This window comes from Polychytrium aggregatum, assembly GCF_025602895.1.
Source record: "Polychytrium aggregatum strain JEL109 chromosome Unknown BJ171scaffold_24, whole genome shotgun sequence".
Lineage (NCBI taxonomy): Eukaryota > Fungi > Chytridiomycota > Chytridiomycetes > Polychytriales > Polychytrium > Polychytrium aggregatum.
This window is the reverse complement of record NW_026516226.1, coordinates 167,172-189,267: the sequence shown is the minus strand read 5'-3', so window position 1 is coordinate 189,267 and position 22,096 is coordinate 167,172. Positions and strand designations below refer to the sequence as shown.

At 55.5% G+C, this 22,096-nt stretch overlaps 6 protein-coding genes across 6 annotated transcripts; 1 reads left to right on the top strand and 5 right to left on the bottom strand.

Annotated features, from left to right (window-relative positions):
* Positions 1-355: 355 nt before the first annotated feature.
* Positions 356-7,788, bottom strand: BJ171DRAFT_623713 (uncharacterized protein; the record flags this gene model as incomplete). The annotated part of the gene is made up of 28 exons (XM_053115465.1): positions 7,291-7,788; positions 7,004-7,130; positions 6,792-6,940; positions 6,459-6,689; positions 6,331-6,379; positions 6,009-6,043; positions 5,802-5,939; positions 5,551-5,718; positions 5,317-5,421; positions 4,953-5,228; positions 4,599-4,830; positions 4,361-4,504; positions 4,177-4,235; positions 3,960-3,981; positions 3,705-3,775; positions 3,430-3,561; positions 3,281-3,332; positions 2,993-3,073; positions 2,809-2,895; positions 2,565-2,705; positions 2,228-2,321; positions 1,933-2,135; positions 1,601-1,851; positions 1,253-1,484; positions 947-1,060; positions 703-863; positions 551-613; positions 356-403 (listed from the first exon to the last, which is right to left on the bottom strand). Exons 1-28 carry the CDS (start codon positions 7,396-7,398, stop codon positions 356-358), a joined length of 3,573 nt encoding a protein of 1,190 aa, XP_052965528.1. The 5' UTR covers positions 7,399-7,788.
* BJ171DRAFT_509681 (uncharacterized protein) lies at positions 7,471-9,575 on the bottom strand. Its single transcript, XM_053111417.1, has 5 exons — positions 9,376-9,575; positions 9,155-9,283; positions 8,969-9,035; positions 8,820-8,853; positions 7,471-8,662 (listed from the first exon to the last, which is right to left on the bottom strand). Exons 1-5 carry the CDS (start codon positions 9,455-9,457, stop codon positions 7,817-7,819), a joined length of 1,158 nt encoding a protein of 385 aa, XP_052965527.1. The 5' UTR covers positions 9,458-9,575; the 3' UTR covers positions 7,471-7,816.
* On the bottom strand, positions 9,576-12,315 carry BJ171DRAFT_600009 (uncharacterized protein; the record flags this gene model as incomplete). Its single annotated transcript, XM_053114975.1, has 6 exons — positions 9,576-10,066; positions 10,199-10,631; positions 10,744-10,839; positions 10,945-11,166; positions 11,820-11,966; positions 12,202-12,315. 6 exons carry the CDS (start codon positions 12,313-12,315, stop codon positions 9,783-9,785), a joined length of 1,296 nt encoding a protein of 431 aa, XP_052965526.1. The 3' UTR covers positions 9,576-9,782.
* A 723-nt stretch (positions 12,316-13,038) lies between these two features.
* Positions 13,039-14,486, top strand: BJ171DRAFT_600008 (uncharacterized protein; the record flags this gene model as incomplete). Its single annotated transcript, XM_053114974.1, has 4 exons — positions 13,039-13,311; positions 13,485-13,622; positions 13,738-14,214; positions 14,296-14,486. The coding sequence occupies exons 1-4, from the start codon at positions 13,257-13,259 to the stop codon at positions 14,484-14,486; spliced, it is 861 nt and encodes a 286-aa protein (XP_052965525.1). The 5' UTR covers positions 13,039-13,256.
* Positions 14,487-15,056: 570 nt separating this feature from the next.
* Positions 15,057-17,508, bottom strand: BJ171DRAFT_582945 (uncharacterized protein; the record flags this gene model as incomplete). The annotated part of the gene is made up of 5 exons (XM_053114223.1): positions 15,057-16,177; positions 16,426-16,521; positions 16,633-16,821; positions 16,949-17,058; positions 17,276-17,508. 5 exons carry the CDS (start codon positions 17,506-17,508, stop codon positions 15,057-15,059), a joined length of 1,749 nt encoding a protein of 582 aa, XP_052965524.1.
* Positions 17,509-18,118: 610 nt separating this feature from the next.
* Positions 18,119-22,094, bottom strand: BJ171DRAFT_509669 (rab-GTPase-TBC domain-containing protein). Its single transcript, XM_053111416.1, has 10 exons — positions 21,856-22,094; positions 21,636-21,756; positions 21,307-21,462; positions 20,837-21,194; positions 20,522-20,725; positions 19,959-20,203; positions 19,431-19,693; positions 19,238-19,295; positions 18,586-19,116; positions 18,119-18,490 (listed from the first exon to the last, which is right to left on the bottom strand). Exons 1-10 carry the CDS (start codon positions 21,873-21,875, stop codon positions 18,203-18,205), a joined length of 2,244 nt encoding a protein of 747 aa, XP_052965523.1. The 5' UTR covers positions 21,876-22,094; the 3' UTR covers positions 18,119-18,202.
* Positions 22,095-22,096: the final 2 nt, after the last annotated feature.

The following is a 22,096-nucleotide window of genomic DNA, read 5'->3' as shown; positions in this document are numbered from 1 at the left end:
ATCGACCTGCACACTGGTCTCGGAGTGCCAGCGGCGAATGGTCATGGCCAGCGCGCGATAACATTGGGTAACAAAATATTCGATGAATGGTCAAAAACCCGGGTGTCCCGTTTTTTATTGGATTGCCTATAAATCGGGCTTATCCATCATCGATCTGAACATATCGAGTACACTTTGTGTCTTTCTGTGTTCGGCCTCGAGCGCGCGGTGCTTGCGTTCGGCTTCGTTCCTGCAAGTGATTGCCTCCTGCAGCTGTCTCTTCAACTCCTCCACATCCGATGAGAGCACGAGGCTTTGCCTGGCACTCGTTTCAAGTGAGTCGCGTTCTTGAGTGAGTGCTTGGATTTGCTGGGATTCAACCGACAGACAAATGAGCGAAGGAGTACAGCGTCGTGTGAGCGGCCTTTGCAGAGGCCAACCACGCATGACACGGCATCCGCAGTAACCTCAGGCTGCATATTATCTCGATGCTGCGAACTCGGTCACGGTGCCGAGCAGTATCGTGGATGCGATGGGAGTGATGGAAGTGATGGGGGTGATGGATCCTCACCATCTGTAATGACTTGTTTTCCTCTTGGAGATAATCGCGCTCGTTCTGTCCACCGAGTTGATCCTGTTCACCCATGTTGTCAGCAACCCGCACTATCCACTCGGGTTTGGCGGTATCAGCATCGGTATTTTCGATCGCCCCGGCTTGCTCACCTGGAACTGGAGGGCAACATGTCTGACGCAGTCAAGCACATCGCTAGAGATCGTGGTTGAGAGCGAATCAAGCCCAGCCATGTAATCAACGAGACGCTCGTTCATCTTGCTGATCTTGTGCAGGGCTTCCTCTTGCAGCATTGGGCGAGAGGGCCACGTCCCTTCAACAAAGTGACGGCATAGGATCAGAGCCAATCAAATGACGCAGCGGAATCGTTTTCGAGCATTCAGACAGTCATCTCACCTGCTCGTTGCTCCTCGGGGCTGCATAGCTCATTGATGGCCGACTCCAGCACGGTGGCGTCACTGGCTTGGGTACAAAGTGCCCTTTCTGTTTTGACCGGCAATTCCGAGCGCACTGTTGCAGAGACGGGTTGCGCACACGGCCTGGGCAGGCAATGCCTCAAGTCGTCTTGCGCACGAACTTCGCTTTTGCTATGAGAATTCAGATACTCTCCCAGGCCTTCACAGCAGCATACGGGCGGGCAAGTTAGCACACAGGTCCACAACCTTGGCCATATTTCGCGCGGTCAAGGCAAAGTGCTCATACCACAGGTTGACGTAACGCTGCTGTTGGTGGTGGAGCACGGCAGATAAGTCGATGATGCCACTTTCAGCCAATAATGATAGTCTTCCTGAATGTTGACAGCAATGCTCTGAATATCACTTCTGAGTTTCAGGACCTCGTGCTTCGACCGCAATGAGTGCGTGTCTATGGCACCCAAAACAGCGCTAAGTTGTGCGCAGGCTTCTTGCAGTTTCGAACTGGGGGTCTCAACGCCCTGGTTCACACGGATGAGCACGAGCACATTGCGATTAGAAAACTCCCTCACTCTCATACTGCCGGGTGGTTTGTGAGGAATAATCGATCCAAAACCGTGGTTTCGCTCGGCTGTACCATGTGTGTGTCTTGGTGAATGCGCCATGACGGCTTCGAGTTCCCCGGATGCGGTGGTAGTGATGAATGCTCATACGAAGCTCTTTCGCCCCCTGCATTGACGTGCGCACGTTCATGCAGCAGGCCAATTTTGGATGATATTGAGCTTGTTTCGCAATCGATTGGCATGGAATACTGGTGGTGGTCCGAAGTGAGCCTGTTTGCACCGTTGCCGCGATAGAGCGACGATGAAACAGTCGAAATAGACGATCCTGTCAAGCAGCGGAGATATCAGCGATGCAACATCTTTGACACATCATATATCGAAACGCTCTGCGTCTGAGAAAGCATACTCGACGAGCTGCGTGAAATTCCATCAGAGAATCTTTCGACATCGAGATTGTCCACTATGAGCTCAAGGAGGTCGTTGGCTCGCTGTCGATTCTGGCGGCTTTCGCTATCGGTCGATAAATGGCGCTCTGGCGGGCTATCGAGAAGATGTCCATAGATCCTTATCGCGTTGCTGTATGTCGCTCCATGCGAGTGTTTCTTGGCCCTGGATAGCCAAAGGGCACCAGTAAGCATGCCGAGTGTGCATCAGCGCCAAGATCATATGGCAAAATCGCAGCAGCGGTCCACATGACTTACCACAGCAAGTGCCGCACAAAATACTCTAGTCGAACGGCTCGACTTCGGTCCAGGCGCGAGATAATGGCATTGATTTCCTCCATAGGAGAGCCCACTGTAAATATCCGTGCGATGCAGTCCCGCAATCGTGCGATGGGTCGGGTGTTTAAAATGTGTGGTTAGCAATGTGCATACACATACACAACCGGTGTCCAGCAAGGCTATCTCGCTGCTGCACATGTGTTTGCCCGAGCTGAAGGCTTCCATATTCGATCATAGATGTCGAGCAGAGTCGTCCCCTTTGCTCTATCTCCTATCTCCTACCGATGAGCAGTAACATGCGGCCAGTACAACGTACCGTAAGGAGATGCCTTCTCCAGCAGCCACATCTGGTCCGCGACCAAAGTGTTTGTCATGCATATGTACATCTTGATGATGTCTATGATGACTTCGTGTGGAAGGTCGGCCATGTTTGCTTTGTTGAACTGTGCAGTCGCATCTGTGGGATGTCGATGGCGCTCAGGAGTATCAGTACGGCAGTGCCAGATGTGCAGCTCTCGTGCACCCTTCATGAATCGCCCGCACTCCCGGCGACCACGTACTTGTAAAGGAGGCAAAGTACGTCTTGAATCGTGATGTGCATGGCGGCCAGATGACCTCGGGATTGCTGTAAATCACATCCGCCTCGGCTGGTTATGAGACGTGTACACGAGACGGTTAGTCGCTGTTACTGAACCGGGCTCATTTGCCTCGCGCCAGCCATGCGGAGGAGTCGAGGGGAAGTACCTCTTCTTTCGAGCTCATCGCAGAGAGTCTTGAGACTCTTAGGGGACTGCCATTCTGTCGTTCGATACGAAATCAGTGAGCCTGATGAGGGTACGCCGAGTGAGCTCAAGGGCGACGTTGAATAGCCATTACCATTTGAATCCAGACGGAACATGCTTCCAAAAACCTTGTGGATGGTTTGCGATACGGTGATGCTCAACTGGCTGCCCCGACTGAAGTCGCCTCCGTGTTTGCTGCGTCTGAAAAGACTCGGCGCGCGGGAAACACCCGGGGCCACTTGCAACATACTTCCAGACACCTTTCCGCCTAATTTTGACCTTGACACACTCATCTGAGAACTCTGTTGGAGAGCACCGCGGCTGTAAGAATGACTCCCCATGCCAGCTTCGCCCGCGTATTTGTGATCAGCAAGGTATCAGGATATATGCGCAACTTACGCTAAAAATACTCAGCCTTGATTTGAGCCCTTCACCTCGCTCTTTGATTCGAGGCATAGCCTTGAAGCCGTATGTCTCAACAACGTATTTGAGCCGAATTTCCGCTAAGCGGACTCTCCAGGCAGAGTCGGGCTGAGCAGCAATAATATCATGGCCAATTGACACTAGGAAAGACACACAAATGGCTAAATGTCAAGGACTGTGTCTGGGTAATCTTTGCCAGGCAAGCGAGAAATCAGAAAGCAGCTATTGTACCCACCCCCAAGGACACTTACGCTTTTCTTGCAACATCGATCGGGTTTCAAAATTAGTCCTCGGCTTGTCGGGTTCGTGCTCGGATAGATCACTGTGCGATGCGCAAGGCCGTCTTGTCCTCACGGCGAGGCAAGTGATCTCCCCTTCCATTTCACAGGCGACAACTCCCATGATGGCTGTATCATTTCAAATGCATACCCAATACTATCAGCGATGTCGATCCCAATGGCTCTCAGTGCGAGCCAATGTATATCAACTCCACTGCCAACACTTACAAAACGGCCATTTGATCTCTGACTGGACGCTCGTGGAATGGGTGTCGGTGCATATTAGTAGGCCGAGATCACTCTAGTCAAGAAATGTTTGGAGCTTGGTTCAGCCAAATGCAGCCCCTTTCCGATGTGCAAGTTCGCGATGGCGGGAGCAGCGCCGTTGCAGGGAGGAGATGCTTTGATATGCCCTTGCCTCAGTGTCCGGCGAGACATCGGATACAACATGGTAGTAGATGGTCGTGTCTGGGCGCTGATCCATGTAAACCCGTTTGACTCGCTCTGCGTGTCCAAAGCAGCGACAGATGAATCAGTATGGCGACGATGATTCTCTCGGCGACGGAGAGTCTCTGCCGCAAATCGCGCGTCAGGAAGGCTCTTTAGATGCCTCGGCTGATTCAGGATACCTTTCGACGCACTTCTCATCTTCAGCAAAGTCTTGCAGTGCTGAATCTGCTTCAAGAGCTCGGCTTTTTGCTCACATGCGAAGCTGTGAACGATATGTCGCGCCGCGGTCTTTTGCGAGATATCCGAGGTAATAATGTGGAAATCTGACGGAAGCATGTAAATCGTAGTTTGAGCTAGGTTGCGCAGGAGCCGGTGGATACCAATGCGGCCCGTCGTAAATCCACAAGAGCAACGCACCGATGCCTCTGTCATCGAGGATGTCGGTTTGCTCCAGGTCTATGATACCGCCGTCGACGGTGTATTTTCTTGCGGTGCTGTCATAGCTCAGAATGTAGATACAGTCCGTAAACAGCAGAATGATCTGTGTCGAGCTTGCGGGATGAGCACCCTGATGTTTGGCTTCCAATGCCGGATACTTTCGAACAGCTTCGACCTCCATAATGAAGTCTCTGCCGTTTTTGACAATGAACTAGAAATGCATCGACGCCATTCATGGCCCGGCAGGTCAGTCGAGCAAGGTTTGGCAGGGTCAGTTGGCCGAGCTCGACTAACGCGCGACGCTGAAACCAATCTACAATCAATGGTGCCCACCTTCGAGCCGAGATACACGCTCAAGTTGTTGAGGAAGGATAACGAGTCTAATTCTATCATGTTCTTTGACTTTTCTTCCAGTACTGCGCTTGCAATCTTGTCGGCGACTTGGCAGGTGCGACAAAGCGCCTGATAGCTGACGTCGTCGATGCAAGTCTTGTCCCTCATGCGGTCAAACAGCATCACGTAGCGCGGGAGTCGCTGCATTATTTCAGCGCGCAAGTTGAAAAAGTTGACGTCTTGATTCAGTTCCCGCCTCACGGTTTCAGCACAGCTCTAAGATAGAGAGGAAACGGGGGCGTCAGTGGACGAACCGAGTGTCGCATCATCCGGGTGCGGTTCGCATCGGTGACGGAACACATACATCAAGAAACGACGATGTTTCCAAACGCTTGAGGGTCTCACAAGGTATGGATGTCGTTTGATAATCATCGAGGGTCTTGGAGTAAACACTCTGTATTCGGCTCGCCTATGGTTTAAATCAGTAAGCTTGGCAGTGTGCAGCGTGTGCGAACGCTTGTCTCTATACATGAGAACCAGTCGCACGGGAGGCTTCTCCAGCGGTCATCACGCTCACTCAGCAGTGTCATGCACCTACATAGTCATCAAACAAGACACATAAACTGGACTGATCTTCTTCTTTGAGTCCCTGCAATGCTTTCACAAAGTCCGTGTGGAGCTCGATAAGCCCTGAGAGATCAATGAAGCAGAGCCTCTTGATGCTGTCGGGGATCTGCTGAAGCTTCAGTAGCGGAGTCTGGAAGTACTGGAGGTGTCGCTCTGCATCAGTTCAGGCATTCTTTATCGAGTGATTGTAATGAGGAAATGTCGTTTGAATTCGATACCCACGGTCTGGAGAATGTTGATACTCCTCAAGTAGCTTTCTTCAGTAGCTACAAACTCTTTGAAAATGCGGATGCGTGTGCGTTGAAGTGCGTCGCTCTTGGCTTCACCGTGCTCTGCGGATGCAAGTGTCTTGGTTCGTTTCTGTGTGGTATGTGACCCGCTATCAGGCAGCTGTTGGCCCCGAAAGTGCAGCATACATGGTACACTTACCACTCCCGTGTGATCGATTTTGGGAGGAACAACACCTGCCAGCCGGTCGCACATTCACGGTTAGCTTCAAACTCAATTGCGTCTCCACCACCCGATGGCACCCTGAGCAGCGAACCTATTTTGATCATGAAGTTCGATTCGTGCTGCCGACAATCGCGTTTGGTAGGGTCAACTCTTCTGCCCAAGAACTTGAGAAGTAGTGCCTCGTGTGTTTCTGCTCGACGGCGGCGATTCAGTGGAATTGTTTCAGCACATGTGCCGATCGATTCCAGCCAGGAAATCGCCTGGAGGGATTTCCGCGCGAACTGCAGTGAGGGTATACCTGCATCATATCCAGGAACGACACATTCAACATGGATGCTGGAGGGAGTCTGTGAGGTTGGCGTTGGGTGGTGCTGTTAGCATCCTTCACCGGAAACGGGGGCATTTGTCGTGAACAGCCGGCCATACATGTGGGTAGAGCTCCGAATCCTCAAGATACTTTTCCAACTCCACCCAGTTTGGGACCATGACTTCTAAAAAGTCTGTGGAGTCGAGCTTGGCATCGGAGACAATGAGGCCGAATCGGCCGTGAATACTGGCGAGATAGCGCTGCCAGAACAGCGACACCAAGGCTGTCGCCGAGAGTTCGTCGAGCGACGGCGATTCGTTGCGAGTATCGATACATAAAACTCTGTCCGCCTGTCACACAAGAGCATTGATGATTAGATCGCATTCCACGTTTCAGCCACATTCTAATAAGCTCGATACGCCAGCAAGCGAAATCGTGGTAGTCTTACTCACAAACTTTGTCCTCACTCGCCCGATCCAGAGCATATGGCCACATATTCGTTTAACCACTGCAATAATGACGCAGCCAGCACGCGGGTGTTGTGCGAGGTAGTACTTGGGGATTCCTTCGCGAACATCAATGTCAATATCGCCGACATTCGCTGCGGCAGGGTTGACGACACGCGATCTCAGTTCGCATTGGGAGCAAGCCAAGGAACACCCACCCGACTTGATGGTCTGGCTCCACAGCTCCCTGTTGGGCTGAGGTTCGTGGAGAGCGGCAGCATATTCTGGAATATCGTGAGCGTATCCCTGGTCGTCCAGGAACGAAGCAACATGCTTCTGCAGAGGCTGCGGTTGAGTCAGGGTTCGGGGGAGAATGTTAGACACGCAGTCCGGATATTGCCGTGTCCGGGCAGCAGCTGTCAGCGACACGCTGAAGCAAGCCGATACTGTCGAATACACTAGCACCAGCACCATGCTCTGGCGGCCCGAAATGCGCCGGGCCTACCGTCAGAACGGCATCGGGATGCTGACTGACGATGGTGCTGGTTTGGGTGCGCGTCCGGGTTCTTGCGCGGCTGTGGGAATGCCGTGCCGGGGTGGAGCCGAACAGCATGGTGCAGGCTGGGGTGCGGGTTGCGGGCGAGAACTGGCTTGGGACGCAGATTTAGGCAAGGGCAAGCACCAATGCGGTGGACAGAATACCAAGTTGGCTTATCTTATTACAGCAGCAGAAGGAGAGAGGGAGAGGAGGGGAGGGGGCGTTGATGTCCAAGAGACACTTTGGGCCCCTTCTCCTGAAAGTGCGCCTTTTCCTTGCCCCCTGTCTGCGGCCATCATGCCCGCCCAGATCAGGCCCGTATCGAGCTCGCTTTCACCCGCCGCGGTCTGTACCCATGGGAACCCAATATCCAGAGCCGCCAGGGTGAGACGGGCGAGCATGGTGGCAGAAAATGCAGCGCATCAAGCGGCGCCCTGAAGAACAAACATCAAAGCCAGGAATCGGCAGGATTCCTACCGGCGATCTTGCCATCTCATTTCAGATATCCGTGCAGCGACTTTGTCCTGGAAAAGCGACTCAAGCCAACTCGGATGGAAACCGAGTTGATTGGGCTTGCCGTCAGTCCGATCGACCCCAGCCGACCGGACGACGGCGACATCGGGGCTTCTCTTTGCTTTGCTGGTGAGGCCGTGGCGGCTGGGACCGCCAGCGTCGCAGACGGAGCGCTCGCAGTTGCGGAGCCGTCCGAGATTGGCTTTGGAGCAGGATTCGCTTTTTTGGAGGCTGGCTTTTTCGGCACCGGCGGCGCTGGAGCGGGCTCAGGTTCAGGATCGCCCTTGGATGTGGATGGAGGGTCCTCCGCGGCAGCTGCCGCTTTATCCTTCAATCCCTTGGCTGGCTTGTCCCGCTTAGGCTTATCCTTCGAAGAGGGTAAGGCCTCGACGGAATCTTTGGGGGCTGGAGGACGGACAGTTGCGCGCAAGGTGAGATCCGACTCACAGCATGCTCCAACCCAAACACACTGCACAGATCCATCCAAGCAACCCATAGCGCCAACTTTCCACATACCCCGCTCGATAGCTGGACCGTCAATGTCGATGAGGATCTCTGGGGACGAAATAACGGCCTTTCCGTGCTGCTTGGCGTCGCTGGGCAGACTGGGCTTCCGTCGGTCCTTTGGCTTGGCCTTGTTCTTCTTGGTCGAAGCAGCATCGAGCTCCAGCTCATCTTCTGGATCGCTCGAGCCCACAGGCGATAGATCGCTCAAGTCGGTATCTTGCGATAGCGAGCTCCGGCGCCCAGTCGGCTTTGCGTTGTCGTGTGCATCATGTAGCGATAGATCGAGCGCCTTCTGCAACTCGGCCTCTTCCCTCCGTTCCTATGGTCGTAGATCTGTCAGGGGTGTCCGAGCCGAGCAGCGACTGTCGCAAGGTGCACCGACGGCTTGCACCCGGAGTGGCCGTCGGTGCAGAAACCGAGAGCAGGCAACGAAGGCCGGCCGATCCATGAGACATCGCAATGGTGCTGGCTCTTACCTGCAGACTCTTCCGTTGTGCTTTGCTTGATGCGCTGCAATCAATATGGCTTGCGGTCAAACACTACGGCCCACGCAGCGCTCGTCTGCAACGCTTGGGCCCTCACAAGAATGGCAATCTGCGCATTGTGGTTGGGCCATCCTTCCCACCTTTTCTCATCTGTTAGCGGCTCAAGCTTGGGCGACTTCACAGGTTGGACTTCATCCTCATCTGAATCTATAGAGACGTTTATCGATGTAGTATGCCATGCTGGTGAGAGCCTGCTTGGGCAACCGAATGCGGCCCACGCCAAAGAACCGAGCAGATTGGAGGAGCTGCATCGGCGGGTCGCTTACCGACGATGTCATGAACCACCCGCTTGCGCTTGACCGGTGAGGACGCACCCTCTGCCGCATCATCCTTTTCAGCAGATGGCTTTGGCGGGGCCGGTTGCTTCTTTGGCTTGGCTTTGACCTGGCAGTATGCTGGCATGGAGAAGACGAAATCGCAGGCCGTCAGACCCCCGCCATCCATCGTCGGTCAACGGAGAGCAAAGCAGGTGGTACTGCGTTGCTACCGGCATCGTCGTCGTCGTCAAAGTCGAGGGGGATGTTGAAGACGTAGGAGACTTCTTTGCGGTTCCTCGACGGTCGGCTCATGTCTGTTTCGGTGGGGACCGCTGGCGCTGATGGGAGCCAGGTGCCACGGCCAAGCAACGAGCAGGCTTTGGCCAGTCGGCGGCCAGAGGCGGCGCGAAGCCCTCTCTGCGAATGCGATCCGACACAACCGACTTCGACAGCCGCTCGACAGGCTCGGATGCGAAGTGCCAGTATAATTTATATTGCTTTAGCGGCTGCATGATGCTGCCAGACAGCCATCGCCCACTGCATCGCCGAGTCCCCCATGCGGAGGCCAGCTGCTGCGGGCGTGCTGCACCTGCGCCGTGAAGATGCAAAGTGCGATAGCGGACAGGCGACAGGCCGACTACAGGCTCGCTGTCGCAGGTCCATTTAACGATCCTGCCGTAGCCGGCAGTGGGGGCAGGCTCTCGTAGGATAGCGACTCTGTTTTTACGCTGACGGCCGACTTTGTTTTCTTGACTGGCCCAGGACCGCCATCGTCTGACTTGTTCTTGGCCACAAACTTGGAAACATGCTCGGATTCGTAGACGGCATTGGAGTCGCTGCCTGCCACCTGGCTCGATTTCAGCGTGACGTCTTCGTCGACAACGGCAGCCACCTGGGACTTGGATCCATTTGAGACTGTGCCTGGAAGGTCGGGCATGAGCATCAGCGAGGCCCCGGTGACGAGCGACGAATTGGGATTCTGCCAACCAAGCGACCTCGCAGCCAAACCTCGCAGCCAAACCAACGCAACCTCGCAACCGGGAACCGCATTACCTTGGGATTTGCGCATCTGTTTGGGCGACACCACCTCCATCTTCGACGACACCCGGACCACTTTCTTTGCCGGCTTTGCCGAATGGACCTTCGGCTCAACTGGATTCTCGCTTGGATGGGGCTCGGCAGCCGCGCCCTCAGTGACCCGGCGCTGGTGCGGCGGTTTCGCCTTTGACTTTTGGATCTTTCGAATCTTGTCCATAAAGTCGTTGTGGGTCGTTGCCCCAGCCAATCCCCGCGGCTCGCCAGACTGGTGTGGTTTGTAGCTGTTGCAGTTGTATGCCGCCTTGATAAAGGGGTCGTCACCCGCGAGCACATACTCGTGCCCGTGTGCAATCTCATCGATCGACTGGATTTTGGCGCCTTCAAGGCTGTATATACTCTTGACGCTTCCATTAATAAGCTCGATTTGAGAGTTCAGGTGATCGATGAGCTGCAGCGATTGCAAATTCATCGCGCTGTCAGAGTAGTAATCAAGAAACCCCACGTCCGCTCGGTCGATGCCATATCTGCAGAGCGAGTCGGAGCAGACTTCAATCGGGTACCTTCTTCAGAGTTTGGAAGCGGCTTTTTCGGATGATGACAGTCCAGCCGTTGTGGTATATATCTCCGTTTGGATAGCAGGAGATGTTACGATACGGCTGGGACAACCAAAGCCATGTGCAAGTCAGCTTCTCAAGTGCTTGAGAGCAAATGCGCTAGGCACGTCAATGAGCAAGAACTGGCTCCTCAATTGCGGCTCGTACCTCCTCGTCGGCCTTCTTTTCGGCGGCTTTGGGCTCGGTGCTATCGGCTTTTCTCAGGCGATACGATCCTTTCTTTAGCTTCTCGTGGGAAGCCACAACAATGTTTTGTCCGTCGTGGAGCTTATCCAGCGACCGAATGCGCACTCCTGTTTCGGCATCGAAGATCTTTTGAACAAACACATTGCTTTTCAGACGCACGATGTCGTTGAGTGTGAGCATAAGCTGCAGCAACATAAACAGCGACAAATGGCGAAGCTCATTAGCACGGGACAGCTTGTCGGAGGAGACTGCGACACCATCTGACCAATCGGTTTGGCGCGAAAGAGAACGGGCCGGCTTGCGAAGGACTTTCTGCAGTCACTTGCCTGGTCATATGTTCGGCAGTTTCGGTAGTTCAGCAGCACATTATAACCTGGATGCAAAAACTCTCCGTTCGGAAAAGCAACAATCTTGAAAGCCTTGGTCTGCAGAATCGCAAGTGAGCCAGAGCACAAAATGCACATGCATGGTGTCCGGGAGGGAAACGCAGCGAAACAGAAGGTCAAGCCGCGAAGCAGCGCCAGGGCAGATGAGGCCCGGGATGTCATTTGCGCTAACACAGACCAACAGGTTTGATGCAGAACAAGAGGTCTATAAATCTGTCTGTGGGCATATCCATAGTCTCTCGCGCGCTCAAGTCGATATCATCCCCAGATAAAGTTGGATCTGTTGCATGGCGTCCAGAGTCATCTTACCGCAGGGCCGAATAAAACCGGCGCTCCGATGCTTTTGTCTCCTCCCGGCTGATGTTGTGACTGTGTGTGGTGCCTCGGGGCTGTTTTTTTGACGCTATGAATGGTGGCAGCTCCATCATCGTCATGCACAGGGTAGCTGACGTTCTTGAACGACTCGCCGCCACTGGCGACGTATGAGCCGTTTTCATGCACATCGTCCAGAGAGCTGACGGGTTGTCCCTCCATCGTGAAGATCTTCCGAACAGCGCCATTGACGAGGAGCAGCTCGTTGGACAAGGCGTGAAGAAACTGGAATATAGCATCCAACATCCAGGTCGTCAAAAGTCAGCATCGGCGACCATGCCAAGGCAAAGGGTGAAGCACGCATAGTCAGCACAGATGCAACGATCGCAAGCGCTGTCCAGTCCCGGCTTCGACTTTGGCGATGGGCATCAGTCGAGGAGTGCTGCCTTTCCGTGGATAAGTAATGGACTGGAAGAGTGATGTAAAGCGATGGGACGTGCTTCAGCCCAGAGAAACCCACCTGCTCAAAGTTGCGGTAGAACCTGGTCGAAATAACCACTTTCTTGCCGGGTGCGAAAATGTCTCCGTTGCGGAAGACGCGGATCTTCCGGCTCCGAAACTCTTCAAAGGACATGACAGTATCGGTTCAAACGGGTTGGGGCGGCTGTTGCTGTTGATATTTCGGCCGCTGTCGCCGGTGCTATTGCTGTTGTTGTCGCTGCCGCTAGGTCGGGCGGCTGAGCTGTGACTAGAATGCCGCTGTGCGAGACTCGGGGCTGGTCTGATAGCCGGCGGCTGACGAGACGGGGGACGGTAAAGAGACAGGCCAGGGTGCCGACAGCTCGAGGGTGATAATACCGATACTAGAGCTCAAAGGGACTTGCTCAGAGGTCTAGGAATGACCGTGGGAGCCGCGAGGCACAACCACCGTTTGTTCTTTTGAGCCGCCGTCTCCCTCTGCCCAGCCCTGCGACAGTGGCCGATTCGACCGGCCGCGGCTCTGCAGCCCTCGAGGCCGCACTCTGTACAGCTCTACAGCAGGTTGTCTCGAGCTGCTCCGGCTCTGCTCATCTGGCCAAGTTTAGCTGCTGCAGGTCCTGTACTGCTGGCGAGAAGAATGCTGCGTGGGCACGCGATTCCCTCAGCCCGTTGTCTGCAAATGGCCTCGACCTGATTGGCACCATCGAAAGTCTGGTAGGAATGTTCACGGAACCAGCATTGTCTCCCTGGCGGATCGCCGGCCCGAAAGAAGTAGTGTGCTCCATTGGTTTTCATCACGCTGAAGGTGTTCAGAAGAACAGACATGGGCGGGTATGCTCCGGTCGCCCCACATGGAAGACCAGGCCCCGGCTGTGGCCGCGTGTCGTCGGCCTGGCCCTGATCTCGCTGTCGATCTTGCTGTCGCTGTCGATCCTGCTGCTGCTCCTGATCTCGCTGCTGTTGCTGGGGTCGCGGCTGGGCTTTATTTTGTCAGCTTTCCGGCAGCCTTCGATTCAAAATAGGCTGAACGTCCGACCAAGTGTCCCTCATCCAACCGAACCGCCATCAACCAGGACGACTGTCGCTTCGCCTCCAATGGTCTTCAGCATCCAAGTCTCCGGAGGGCAGGCGTTCGTCTGGAACCCGACAGGTACGAAGGAACGATGGCTGGTTCAAACACTAGCATCCTCATGGGCTTCCTCACGGACATCGTTCTGGCCGGCATGATCGTGCCTGAAATCGTCGAGATCTGCAAAGCCTCGCTCTGCCAATGACACCCCTGTCTCGCCTGAATGTCAATCCTGACGTACGCTCCTTGCAAAGACATCATGGAGATGCGATCCAGATACCGAATTGTTGGTGCCCTGCTCGGCACCCTGCCACGCCAGCCAATGCAAAACGACTTTTTCTCGCTGCCATTGCTGTTGATGCCTGAGGAAGTCTCGCTGCTGCTTTCGAAAGGTTTGCTTTGTCTGCTCACCCACATCGGCATCACTGTCGTGCCAAGATATCCCAACAGCTGCCTTGTGCTGAATATGATCGAGATTCTTACAGCGGTCTGTCTTTACAATGTCAGGGCTGGCCTTGCTGACGGATGGCGCATCGCTGCATCGACCACCCTCCGAGGACGAAAAACAGCAGCACGACCGCCAGGAAGCCGAGGCGATACAGAACTACGAGCACGAAAAGAAAAAGGTCGACGCACAACGCCGATTGCTGAGCAAAGAAATCGCCTTGCATCCGTCGGCCTCCAAGGCTGCAGGAGCACCTACCAGTGCCCCAGATACTGCACCGCCGATCCACCCCGCAGACATTCCAACACCAAAGTTCCCTATCATCATCAGAACCACCTCCACAGGGCTGCCCTGGTACGGGCTGCCCCGAGGAGAGCCACAAGCCCAGTCGCCAGAGAAGGCCAGAGCCAGTGGTCTGTGGGTGTGGCCAAGTACTGCAGCAGAGTCGCTGAAACTCAAGGTGTATGGTGCACTATGGGATCAGGGTTACTTCATCACCTCTGGCTCCAAGTTCGGCGGAGACTACCTCATGTACCAAGGTTAGTGCCACTCCTGTCTTGCCGACAAGATGGTCTCGTTCGCTCGGAGCACCAACCTCCTCTTGCCCTCACGAACCATAGGCGATCCTCTGCGGTTCCACTCAAGCTTCATCGTACTTGTGGTACCTCGCGACAAGTTATTTTCGGCGATGGACTGCATCACCTTTGGTCGGCTCGGCACCGTTGTGAAGAAAACCTATGTGGTCTGCTCGTGGGATGAAGAGCACGACAAGCTCATCAGCCATAGTATCCGATGGACTGGATGGAACTAGAGCCCGGATCGAGGGATGATACTGGATCGTGAGCGACATCACCAAACCCCTGCGTTTGTGAACCCAGCAGTAATGCCATCTGCACCACCAACCCGCCTTCGGCGATTCGTCTTGCGATGGAGTGTACAGGCCGCCCATGCACGGCCGTGATCCGAGTCCTGTGCCCAGACTCGATGCAACTATCGAAAAGTATCGAGAGGCTGTTATTGAGATAATGGCCGCGCTGTCGCGGATATGCACAGTGCTGACATTCGACTCCATTGTGCATCGAGCCTCTGCTAGATCTCTGTGCCTCTTGAACCGGCGCCTCGAGCCGTGCGATCGATCGCTGGCGCGCAATGCGTGCGCAGATATGGCTGCATATGTCCAACTCCTCGCCCGCGCGGCTCAAATACATGCGGGAGGAGGCCGGAGGAGAGGGCATCAATCCCGCCAGGCCGATGGTCGTAGCGCTTGATACTGAGGCCCATCAAGCAAGTCTGCGGCGGTTGCCTGGTGCGGAATCGAGACCCTTGGCCGATTCTCCCCTGGTAAGCGATAAAAAGTGCCCCACAATCCGAATCGAGAATGCTAATCCTGTCCAACGCTGAAGGAGCTTGTGGTTCCGTCCCGTTTCATGAGAACGACCTTGGGTCCAAGGCCCTTGAGCTTATCTGCGAGCGCCTCGCCGTTCTGCTGCTGTGGCTGAGGCTGAGGTTGGGGCTGCTGTGAAGGCGGCGGCTGTTGTTGGCGCTCCTTTTTACCCTTGGGGCGCTTATCCTTGGCTCCTTTCTGAGGCGGTCGCTGATCATTTGGCTGGGCCACTGCGTCGGCACCGTTGCCCACTTCGGAGACACGAGCTTGGGATGCAGCAGCAGCAGCAGCAGCAGCAGCGGCGGCGGCGGCGGCGGTAGCAGCAGCAATAGCTGCAGCCTCGGCCTGTTTTTCGCCCTTCTTTTGCCGACGAGAACTGCGGCTCGATGGCTTCGAGGCCGTGGTGGGCTCGGAGGCATCGCCGTTGGCCGTCGACCTGAGGTTGTCCTCCGAGTCCTTAGCCCGAAGCGATTTGAGCGAGGCCACACTGGGCTCCGTACGAATCGAGGGCGTTGAGGGAGCCGGAGTGTTGGGCGACGATTGAATCGTTGAGGCCGAGACGGAGGGATCGCCGGTGTTGATGTTATCTGGCGCATCCCTCTTGTTCTTACCGCTACGACTCTTCTTCTTCTTGGCAGACTCTTCGTTGGGCGTCTTGGGGCTTCGTTCATCGCTTGGAACGATGCTATCAACGGCTTTGGCAAAAATATTCTTTGTGATCTCAATCTTGAGCTTCTCGGGGCCACTCGTCTCGTTGGTGGTTTTGACGACACTTTTGATCTTTGGAGCTGCAGGCGCCTCCTTAGCCTTGGCCTTGTCGGTCTTGCTGCCCTTGGACTCTTGGCGCTTCAGCAGAGTGATCTTTCGGGTGTGGTCAACGGTGCGGAGTGCAGCTTTCTTGGCTCGCAAGTCATCCAGGAGGGGAGTACTTTTAGGGGGCTCCGGCGCAGCTGGGGCTCCGGCACCAGCACCACCGGCCGGGCCCGAAGCCGACACCTGCATCGACAGCAACTTCTTTTCGAGCCTCTCGAGCTGTGTTTCGCCCGACATGTCACTCGCCAGTTGCTTGGCGTTCGAATCTTCTTTGAGCGACTCGAGGAAGGCGATATAGTCGGGGTCTACAAATACCGAACGTGAGGCGGGTGCGCTTGGCATTAGCGGCGTGCCCAGTTGCCATATTCGCAAGGCTTGGGAAGCATATGTCCCTGGCAAGCAGTAGCCACAGCCAACTACCGGCGGACAGTACGATTGCAATTTGATGTCGATCGCCTTGGCCCTGCGTGCGCGGGTCGCTAGAAATCCCAGCGACTGGGGTTTGGATGCGTGTCGATGACCTAGAAGGCAGGCTGATGCCACGAACACTCACCCTCTTCGATGGTGCCGCATCGGGGATCCGGCTTCTTCTTTCTGCGAGTCACCTTTTGGAACGGAGCAAATTCGACAAGAGCACGATACTCATTGCCTGGACGACTGAGGATTAGCAAGCAGGGACGGCATGGCATGGCATGGCATGGCATGGCATGGTTGCGGGCAACCAAGATCCCACCATCAACAGAGAGCGGCGTCGGCGTACGGCAGTAGCAGATGCCCGAGCCAAGCTGGAAACAGGAGACAGCCCTCGTTGGCTCTTGGACGTCGAAAAGTGCAAAGACCCCAGTTCCCTCCAGCAATCCTCCTGCCGCAACTCGAGGACGTGGCGGAAGAGGAGGCTCGGGGATGCCAGTGATGCCCGAGCCGAGTCGTCGCCCCAAGCCCTTCGAGTCTGCATTCGTCGAAAGCCCCAGAAGCACTCTCGTCGATAAAAGCGAATGAAGAAAGCTCATGCGAGCAAAGCGACGGCCAAACTCCAACGAAAAAAAAAATATTGAATCGCGGACTTGAGAACTCACCCCGCCCATCGACAAAGAGATGGCCGCTGTATTCTCGGGAAAACTCGATCAGGGCCTCCTGGGTGGTAAAGTTGAGATAGCTGCGCGAAAAGAGGTTCTCCTTGGCTTTGCTTGATGGGGGAGGACACAGCCCACAATTCGCAAGGGGAGAGGGAAAGGTGGGTTCACAGGAAAGGAGTGATTGCGATGATAGCCGTGAGCAATCGATCGAGATGCAGATAGCCAGCCTCCGCCGAGCAGCTGTTTGTGCAAACGGCGCCGGATATCGCCCCCCCCCGCTGGCCATACGGATCTATAATATGAGTATTTGTTTTGTCGAGGACGAACCTGGTCGAGAGCTTCCCAGGATAATAGACAGAAAAGTCGACGCCATCGATCCACTTGGAGATGGTCTGCTGGAAGACCTCCTCCGGGAGATTGGGCGGAAGTCGACGGACAACGATCTTGGACTTGAAGGTGGGCTTGACTTTCTTGGCTCGCGAGCGCTTCTTGCGGATTCGCTTCTCGTCGCCCTTGGTGGTGCCGCCGGCAGCGCTTACGGCAGACTTCTCTGCGGTCATGGGGTAAGGATGCACCAGGATTGTTTGCGAGGGGTGCAATAGGGGCTTTGCCTCCGCTCCGGGGATTAGATCAATCGGAGAGCTCGGGATGCCTGTGGACGATGATGGAGGTCGTGTGGCTGAGACGACGTGGAGCAAGGCCTTGAAGAAGCCGAGCGAATCAGCAGCAGGTGGGTGGTGGGATGTGGAGCAAGATGATGGCGAAGTGGCTGGAGGCAGCAGCCCCGAAGGACAGACGGACGGAAAAAAAAAATCGTCGGCCCAACCCAGACTCGAGCACCCCTGGGGAGCGGACCGGGCGCGACGATCAAGCGGACAACCGGGTATCTCGCATCGCCCGATGCCCGAGTGTGGATTTGCCTCGTCACTGGCAGTCAACCAGGAGCAGAGTGCGCTCAGTAGCTGTGTATGGACTCAAGCACATCCCTGGGCACTGGTTGGCATTCGAGATGCGCCTCGTCCATGATCCGAGACTGAGCATTGCCGCCAACCGAGAAGATACCCACAAACCCCAGTCTTCAGATAGCTTCCCAGACCGTGGAAAGCGTCTGTGCCTCAAAGCTGCCATCGAGTTCCTGTGACAACTGGTCTCGATACTGCCGTGGAGGGATTCGAGGATCCGGCTGAGCCCGGCCATAAGATATATTGTGTTTGTGGGGTTACCATGCAGCAATCGCTGGAACGAGACACAGAACTAGCTTTGCATCTCAGCAATGGGCTGAGCATCAGGAACAGCAGCGGAATGGACAGCCTCATTCATGGCGTGATCGGCATCAAACACGGTCTCGGCACCATCGGGGTTTGGTGGTTTCGACGACAGTGCTTCATCCAGCGGGCCGCCTTCTTCCGGGAAAGTCGGAGGCTCTAAAGCATCTGCGACCACGGTACTGAGTCGGCCCATGGCCTGGCTTACAACAGCCGATCCAGCGACAATGCCCTTGGTAAAAACGGCGAATCCTTTGGCGAGCTGTTGTTGAGTTGACTGCAGAAGAGAAATCAATCAGTGCCGACCGGGTGCCTTGGTTGGCGAGTACTCTGACGACTGCAGTGTACCGTAATGTTAGGCTGACCACTCACCACGGATTCCTGGGAGTCGCCTTGGGGTGTTTCTTGGGATGTCGCCGATGCGACAGGCTTGCCAGCGGCAAAGAGGCTGTTCCAGCCACCATGAAGCGACTTTTTCACACCCTGGAGGACAGTAGACGAGCTCTCGGGGCCTGTCTGGCCGAAATTGGTGGTCGGGACTCCAGGTGGAGCGGGCACTGTGTCTTTGGATTCCAGGCTGGCTGTCGACCGAATCTCACCCGGAGCGGCTGCTGTGGCTGATGGTGGCGCAAACTTGATGTTGTCATGGCGAGCGAGGACAGCAGACCAATTGATTCCGCTCCTACTGCGAGACGCTGCTGTGCCAGAAAGGGGAGGCGCGATGTCGGGCTGGGCTGAATCAGGTTTTGTGGGCGATCTGCTCTTGGTGGGCGAGTCCTGCACCTTTGTTGGAGTGGAGATGACGGAAGCCAGCTCCTGCGATTTTTGGTAGACCAGCCACTCGTTCTCTCGAAACTCGTTGACTTTGTTGAGGATGACGTTGATATCGACGACAGGGTAGTGCTGCAAACGATGGTAGACACGATGTCAAATTCCGAAAAGCTGGATCTAGTTCTCCCACACCACGGATATGGAGCAGAGCAGTGGGCAGAGACAAGTCGATTACAGAGGCACCATTCACTACCTGCAGCAGCTTGATGTTTTCTGCAAATCCGTTGGACAGGAGATCATCGCGTATACAGCTACATCGAGGCAAGGCCGAACATAAGCGGCAGGCATTCGTCAAGGCAAGTCTGCAGCGGGCACGCATTGTCGAAACCAACCACGGCCACATCAATCCAATAGTGCATTTGATTCGCGTGCGATGTTCAACTTACATGAGCATAGCACAGCAAAAGTCGATCAAAAAGTCAAACCGCCCCTCCCGAATCAAGTTGGGGCCTACACGGACAATCTCGTACTCGTCGCTCAGATCAGCCAGCGACTTGGTAGGCGTGCTGGTTTTCTCGGCGAGGTCCAGGGCGAGGTCTGCCAGGATAGAGTCCCAGATCCTCAATGTATCCGGGAGCGGGAACTCTTGTGTGAGGAGGACCGTGAGCCATCGGAAAGCGAAGAAGGCTGGGTGGATGTTCTTGCGCTCCTATTTGGGTGTGGCGATACCGACAGCTGTCAGTGCACGTGGCCATCGAGAAGCGAGTACCTCAAATGCAGAACTTTCGGTAGCCACCGGCGATCTTCGAATGTTTAGGGCAGTGACGAAGCCTGGCTGCATGCGGCAAGGGAGCCTGGGCGCTACGATACCCAGGCTTGTCCCAGTGGCTATCCGTACAAAGCTGCCGGGAGGCCAGCCATGTCAGAGATGTGCAACCATGAGTCGGCATTAAAATACCCGACATCCGACTTACAAAATCTTTGTGCAGCACAGGGTCCCTCTTGCGTAGCCGACGCATCAATCGCGACATGCTGTTCCCGATTCCATTGCCCGAAGCCTGCTCCATCGACACTTCGCTGATGGATGCCCGCTTGGAGGAGGGTGATGCGCTGGATGGAGACATGCTCTCTTGAACGTTATCGAGGGAGCGAATGAAGTGGTCGCGAAACTCGGACATCAGCGCCGTGAATAGGAAGAAGGAGTCCGCTTCGGCATGGGCTGGGGTGAACAGATTCGAGCGAGGTCCGCGCAAGGATGTGTGTGATAAACAAGGCAGATGCAGGAAGGATGAGCTTGGTAGTGCAGTTCGTCGGACTTGGTCAGAGGCCGGATTTGATCTTGATGCCGAGAATCGGCACACTGCGGCTCTCTTTGCATTCGAACGTGACTGTGTCCCGAACCAACACACGACCATGGCTCCAGTATGCCAGCTGAGCAAAAATGGCCCAGCGATGCAATCTGTTTGCCGCGGCACGCCTTTGCGCAGCGGTTCGTCGGTGCAGACTCACGGCGAGGTAACTGCGTAGGATGACCAACCTCTGGATTCTTCTGAATCGTGGGCCATGACATAGTATATCGGGGCCAGAAGCTCGTTCATGCCCTGGATGTATCCAACCCCGGGGTTGAGCTTGGCGTAGATGAACAGGATCCGCTCGTTCGCTTCCCAGTGCAGGTCCGCATCGGGGTCTTGCAGATGCGTCTGAGACTGGAGAGGGTCCCCGATCATCTCGGACGAAGGATCTATTGCGTTGTTGGACAAGCATGAATTATGGGCACCGGAGTTTCGCCATGTCCGGCGCACGGCGGCTGCATGAGCGAGAAGCGAAGCTGCAGCCAACGACAAGGCATTACCGCGCGGTGCGTCTTGAAGGGGGGTGGTTTGGCGGGCATGCGACCGGGATCCAAATTCGTCGTCAGCATAGCAGTGACCGAGTCGCTTGAACAGACACCGCCGATTATCGATCGCAGGGACAGGAGGAAGAGCATCAAGAGACATGGATGCGCTGCAGCTGATCCAGAAAAGATCGCTCGGGTCGATGATGCTGCCACCATAGTTGGGAGACAGGGGCGAGAAGAGACTGGCTGGGACGGGCTGTTGGAAGAACGCGAGGTCGGGCAGAGTCCGTCGAACGTCCTTGTCGATTTGCTCAAGCATAACATTGTCTTGGAAATACGTCTTCCAGCGAGAGTCAAGTGCGTTGTTGAGGGGCTAGAGAGATGGGGACTGGCAATAAGAGTCGAGTAGCGACGGGATGCGGTCGAGGCAGGGGTCTGGCGAGCCAGGCGGGTTAGGCAATAGAGGGTGCTGGCCAAGACATTACATGGTCATCGGCTTTGGACACTAGAGCCGCAATGGATTCATCAGCGGCAGGGTCGGTGATGAGCTCTCGCAGGAAGGAATAGTAGAGCGATCGCTTCTGAAACAAGATCTCTCCCCAGCGGGCCCGCTCGTCATAGGGCAAATAGTTGAGGAGAATCTGGAAACCGGGGCCGGATGTGGCCCAGCCAGAGAGGCAGCGATGAGTGCGCTGTGGATGCGGACGGCGTCTGTCGATGCAGCACCCTGTCATGTCCGGCCACACCGAAGCGATATGCCAAGCCGGGATTGCCGCACTAACGCAACGACACTGCACAGCGATGCACAACTTGCCTTCCAGCTCTTTGAGCGCAACACAGGCTTATCTGGGATGCCGTTGAAGCATTCTTGGCGAAACTCCTCGGCGCTCAGCTCGGGTCGATACGGCGTAATGAGCCGCTCGAATAGCGCCAAACTTGAAGAAGAAAAAGCCCGGTTATTAGCCGGGCTCGGTTGCGCTGCACAACCCTCTGGGTCCCGTCGTTGGAGACGGCGATTCGATCACAGGGCTCACCGTTCTTTGAAGCCCTCCATGGAAGCAACCGGGCTTGCGGAAGAGCGAATGCAGCACGAGGCAGCGGTGTGGCAGAAGCAGCAGCGAGGGGCGTTGGTATCAGCAGCAGTGGCGAAGATCTATGCCGGGCTGGCAATGGCAGCGGTGACGACAGCGGTGACGACAGCGGTAACGACAGCGGTAACAATATCAGCAATAGCAGCGATGGTGCCGACCCAGCGGCGGGAGCGACAGAGTCAGA

Bases quoted from the DNA above. Each gene is read 5' to 3' on its own strand.
- BJ171DRAFT_509681 (XM_053111417.1), bottom strand. From the start codon at position 9,457: ATGAGCCGACCGTCGAGGAACCGCAAAGAAGTCTCCTACGTCTTCAAC. The intron at 9,284-9,375 runs GTAGCAACGCAG...TCTCCATGCCAG, and splicing joins TGACGACGACGACGATGCCG to CATACTGCCAGGTCAAAGCC. The intron at 9,036-9,154 runs GTAAGCGACCCG...ACGTCTCTATAG, and splicing joins GGTGGTTCATGACATCGTCG to ATTCAGATGAGGATGAAGTC.
- BJ171DRAFT_509669 (XM_053111416.1), bottom strand. From the start codon at position 21,875: ATGGAGGGCTTCAAAGAACG. The intron at 21,463-21,635 runs GCAAGTTGTGCA...CCCGGTTTCCAG, and splicing joins TGCGCTCAAAGAGCTGGAAG to ATTCTCCTCAACTATTTGCC. The intron at 19,117-19,237 runs GTAGTGAATGGT...CATCGTTTGCAG, and splicing joins AAAACATCAAGCTGCTGCAG to CACTACCCTGTCGTCGATAT.